The sequence below is a fragment of the Babylonia areolata genome, chromosome 12, assembly GCF_041734735.1.
Source record: "Babylonia areolata isolate BAREFJ2019XMU chromosome 12, ASM4173473v1, whole genome shotgun sequence".
NCBI lineage: Eukaryota > Metazoa > Mollusca > Gastropoda > Neogastropoda > Buccinidae > Babylonia > Babylonia areolata.
Window position 1 is genome coordinate 21,395,243 of NC_134887.1, and position 5,462 is coordinate 21,400,704.

The window sequence follows — 5,462 nt, forward strand, 5'->3', positions numbered from 1 at the left end:
TCACATCTGCTAGGCAGAGGCCTGACAGCAGCATAATCCAACACGCTTGTCAGGCCTTGTTCAGGTTTCAGAGGAACAGAAAGACAGAAATAAAGAAAGTTTCAGGGAAAGAAAAGCAGGGAGGAAGAGAGAATGAAAGGAAGGAAGGAAGGAAGGAAGAGAGAAAGAAAGGAAGGAAGGAAGAGAGAAAGAAAGGAAGGAAGGAAGGAAGGAAGGAAAGAAGCAAGAAAGGAAGTAAGGAAAAAAGGAAGGTATGTTGGAATACATAATTCAAAAGCTCTGATTGAAAACTGCTGGTTATTTTACACTGAATTCGTTAGCCATTTCCATTCTCCTAAATGAGGTTGCAGAAAGGTCCCGCAGTATTGTACAACTATCAGGAAGTGAATTCCTATCTCCTGTATCTACAGCTGGGCACAGAAAGGCGGGACCCAGTCCTCTCCTTCCGCCATTTTAGTCTTCACCGTCTGGTCCGGTAGCAGTTTGAATCTGGGTGGAGTGAGGAAAACCGGAGAAAAGAAAATGCCTTTCCCGAGGACACAGCACCATGCCGAAAGGGGCTTCGAACCCTGATCCCTGGTGAACACAGGGTCAGAAGTGGAAGGCCTGACCGATTGTGACACGGTGCCTCCTCTCCTGCACTGTCCAGCGTAGAAGACGTTCAGCAAGCTGGGTCTGTGTGTTCTGCCGCTCCCGATTCTCGGCCAACATGAACAGCAAGAGCACTGTAAAGGGCCCAGTGAGGACGATACAATTTGTCATCACTATGAGACTGGTGACAGCTGAATCCAAATCTTCTGTGTGCGTGACAGGGAATGCAGTAATCTTCTGCTGCTTGTCACCCGGAGCAATGGACTGAATTCCTGATGAAAATTTAAAAAAGAACAGAGAAAGAAGTTGCCTGCTGCTCTTTAGTCACGGTGACAGGAAAGGAAGGCAAGATGTTCCACAGTACAGGCTGACTCCAGTCTTTATAACTCTGTGTCCGCCATCACTCGGCCCACTACAACCAAGAAAGCACCAAGACAGGAATCCATGGGGTTGGTGTAACTAAATATTTCATTTCAAGAAGACGCTTTTCTGCAAACAAATGAATTTGCGAGAAAAACAAATTGCACAATGCTGCTGTGTTTTAAAGATCGTCGTCAGAGGATACATCTGATGCAGAGAAGATGTCGGCTTCCACCCACTCTGCAGTAACGAAAGAGCAATTGTTGTTCCAATGGACGACTGATATCAAAACTGACTGGAAGTGTTGAAGAAATGAGGGGGTAGTGTTCAGTCTTCAAAGTGAAAACGAGTCACCGAGAAAGGACACAGAGGAAAGCACGAAGAGAGAGGAGGAGCTGAAGTGTGAGAAGTGACAGCTGACCCAGCTCCACATCGCCCTGAAGACACTGATGGAAGTGGTGAAATGTGGTGTGGTTGTGATGATGGAAGTGGTGAAATGTGGTGTGGTTGTGATGATGGAAGTGGTGACATCTGGTGTGCTTGTGATGATGGAGGTGGTGACATGTGGTGTGGTTGTGATGATGGAAGTGGTAAAATGTGGTGTGGTTGTGATGATGGAGGTGGTGACATGTGGTGTGGTTGTGATGATGGAGGTGGTGACATGTGGTGTGGTTGTGATGATGGAAGTGGTAAAATGTGGTGTGGTTGTGATGATGGAAGTTGTGAAGGGGACAAACAACCTTATATATGGGTTTGATTTGGCTGATACGTGGAGAGAGAAAATTGAGAAAATTTCACATTGTAAAGACAGCACGCCTCGACCACTTTCTAGTTTCTGAGGAATTGTAGTATTCAGGCACGTTAAAGATCAGACTGCTCCTCATTAATATTATCACCCAAGAAAGAAATGTTAGAAATGGACAGACCATTTCGGAAATTTAATAATTCTCTGAAAAAAGATACACAATGTGATAAATGCATATTAAAGCATTAATAGCCAGTGTCAATATAATCAATATTAAAAAAGTCCAGATTAGTCTATTCAGTACCAAGTGTATGATCAGTTGCGTTCTTCAAAGTCTTACTGGTGGAAATAAAAAGCAAAGTAGGCCTAATATTTTATGCATCTGCCGAGAAGATATGTGAGCGTAAAAGTGAACAAGACATGCTTTGAATTATGAAAATTAGATTTGGAGCAAAGTAACGCTGTAGAGATGGAAAACGTGTTTGTGTGTGTGTGTGTGTGTGTGTGTGTGTGTGTGTCTGTCTGTCTGTCTGTCTGTCAGTCTGTGTGTTTAGTCTGTCACAATCTCAAACCATTCAGATAAGTGTTTAACGCTTCACATTCTTGTCACTTTTCAAGTGGGGTGGGGGATACAAAAGATTACACCATGTCAGAGTCAAAAAGACAGACACACAGAGACAATATCTCAGAAAAAAAGGTGGAGGTGGAATTTTCGGCCCGTGGCCGGCTCCTACCCAGAGTTGAGTGTGCTAAAGGCTTAAATGGGGAGACTGGGACCACACAGTCAAGTATCATCTACGTCACGGGTGCGTCTTTGGGTATGTTGCTCTAATTACCTGACGAACACTGCAAGTATCTGTATCTCTTGGGCCTGGTTGACACCTGGACATCATTATGAAAGGAAACGTAGAGTACAGCCTTGTCACGTAGTCCCAAACCAAAAATGGACCTCCATAGCAACATTATCATCATCATCATCGTCATCCTCCTCCTTCGCCATTGCCAATATATACAAAAAAGTCTCAAAGTCTGTGGCCTTTCATGCCCTGCTGTCATGGTGACCTCAGTTTCGATACCCCTCCACTTCCGTGCTTGGGGTGAGTCCTGTCAATGTCTTCAGTGTTGTCAGATTCATGGGGGGATGTTGTTTGAAGGACGTGGTGGCGGTCTCCACGCTGGGAAGGACGCTCACTCAGCAGCAGTGCAGGGTCTCCTCTGGTGTGTGGCCTCCTGGCAACCTAACATCGATGGTTCCCTGCGGATTGATAACACTGGATGTGGCCGTGTATGGGGGACTCGGAATGAGCGGCGTGGGAGTAATGCCACTGAAACGGTGCAGATGACGGGGCAGCAAACAAAAAAACAAACAAACAAAAAACCCACCTAATTATGAATGTGTTTTTGATGGATCTCAGAGAACGATGAATAACGAACGCAAGAAAATTTTAAAAGTATACGCATGGATTAGAAATGAAATAATGAGCGAAAAATATGGTTTCGTATATCAAATTAGTTAATGCTTTTCCTTGGGCAGAGAGACAATGACACTGTATGAACATTGCAGGCTGAGGTCACCGCTCACCGTTTTGCAATGTTATCTCGTGCTCTTGGTCCGTGCATTGAACAGCATTTGATTTTTCTAACGGGCACAATAGCCGAGTGGTCAAAGCGTTGGACTTTCAATCTGAGGGTTCGTTTGTACACGAGTGGGCTTTTACGTGCATGACCGTTTTTACCCCGCCATACAGGCAGCCATACTCCGTTTTCGGGGGTGTGCATGCTGGGTATGTTCTTGTTTCCATAACCCACCGAACACTGACATGGATTACAGGATCTTTTACGTGTGTATTCGATCTTCAGCTTGTGTATACACACGAAGGTGGTCCAGGCACTAGCAGGTCTGCACATATGTTGACCTGGGAGATCGGAAAAATCTCCACCTTTACTCACCAGGCGCCGTTACCGAGATTCGAACCCGGGACCCTTTAGTCACTCGGGTATTGCGCCCGTCATCTGGTTGTGAATGATGGAATCTGTTTGGACTTTAAAAAACAAACAAAACAAACAAACAAACAAATAAAGTATTTTTCTTGAAATAAAGCTGAACAGCATCAGACAAACTTAATTAAAACAACAACGACAATGACAACAACAACATAAATTTACTCTACTGTGCTACACACAGCATCTGCATCATGCTCATCCCATTGTTTTCTGCTGCCTGAAATAAAGCAAAGACAACTGATCATTCATAATATAGTTTTAAGGATGAATACTCACCTGGTAATTTATAAGGCAGGAGATCCAGCAGTCCTGAATCCTGATAATGCTTAAAGACCTTGTGCACAATGTCCGTGTTGTTCAGGTCAAACAGCTGAATTCGGTCAACTCCCAGAAGGCGCTGCATTTCAAACCATTCCACCAGCTTGTTCGGATCTAACCTCAGGCCGTAAGCGATCTTGGCGCAAACGGCCAACCCACTTGGTTTTCGGACAGGTTGGTGGACAGGTAGATACTGGCTCAGGTCTCTTGGACATGAAGTTGACGTCAGCGTCGCGTGAGCACCGTTCATCCGCCGGGAAGAAAGGGGGAACCAGCAGCTGTAAACGGCCCCCACAAGCTGTAAATCACGTTTATTGGTATCTGGCAAGATTTCTGATAGGGAGAAATCCAATCTGGCTTGATGTCCAATGTAGACCTCGTCCGTGTCAGAGTGTTTTGCGCAGCACGTCAGATTCAGAAGCCGTCTACCATCTTGGAAGATGGCAAAATGAATCTCCGTACCATAAGGCGGTACGTTGTGCAGAGCTACAATGGCAGAGTAGATGAATATACGACGAGTGAATCTTTCATCATGGGGATTGGTGGTTGTCCAGTTAGGAAATAGCTCCACCTGAAACATCATGAACCGCTATGGAGACACCATTAAACCACCTGTTTTTAGATTATAGGAAATCCCATAGTCGACAATCATACTGATTGAAGTTGAAAACCAAGACTTCGGACCATTTACTGAGCTCACAGGCATCAGCGCCGTTTTGTACCTGTATTCAAATTCCCCTGTGACCATTTCTATGCTTGATTTTGTTATTCTTTATTCAACAACCTTAAACACAAAATTTAGATTATTCACCCATTACAGTAGATGAATATATACCGAAAATGAACGAAATTCATGAATGTAAATAAATGGTAGCACCTTCACTGGGATCGTTTTATTCGCCGAGGACTGTCCCTGTACTGACATCCCAACACTGTTCAGGTGTGACACTGAGGCGTCTCCCTCCATTCTGACTTGAGAAGGACGAGCCTGTTATCAACATCACATGTGTACGCACATATCACACACACACACACACACACACACACATGCACACACACACACACACACACACACACACAGACACACACACACAGACAGACACACACACACACACACACGAAGGAACTTTAAAATCGGTTGACAAAATCTGCCATGAACACAGAAACATGCATTCATGCGTTAAATCGCTCAGTCAAAAACATATTGCCAAACGCAAAATTTATAACAAATTTAGGGAACGGTACAGATATGGGGAATGGCTGCAGATTTAGGGAATGGCTACAGATTTGGGGAATGGCTATAGAAATGGCTACAAATTTGTGCTATGGTTACAGATATGGACAATGGCTACAGATTTGGGGAATGGCTACAGATATGAGGAATGGCTACATATTTCGGGAATGGCTACAGAAATGGCTATATATTTAGGGGATGGTACAGATA

At 44.4% G+C, this 5,462-nt stretch overlaps 1 protein-coding gene across 1 annotated transcript in view; it reads right to left on the reverse strand.

Moving 5' to 3' along the window:
- LOC143288104 (uncharacterized) overlaps positions 1 to 4,289 on the reverse strand; it is an 11,592-nt gene extending 7,303 nt beyond the window's left edge. Inside the window, exon 1 of the mRNA XM_076596391.1 lies at positions 3,977 to 4,289. Within this exon, the coding sequence (XP_076452506.1) occupies positions 3,977 to 4,268 (292 nt within the window). The 5' untranslated portion in view covers positions 4,269 to 4,289. The remainder of the gene's footprint in view (positions 1 to 3,976) is intronic.
- Positions 4,290 to 5,462: the final 1,173 nt, after the last annotated feature.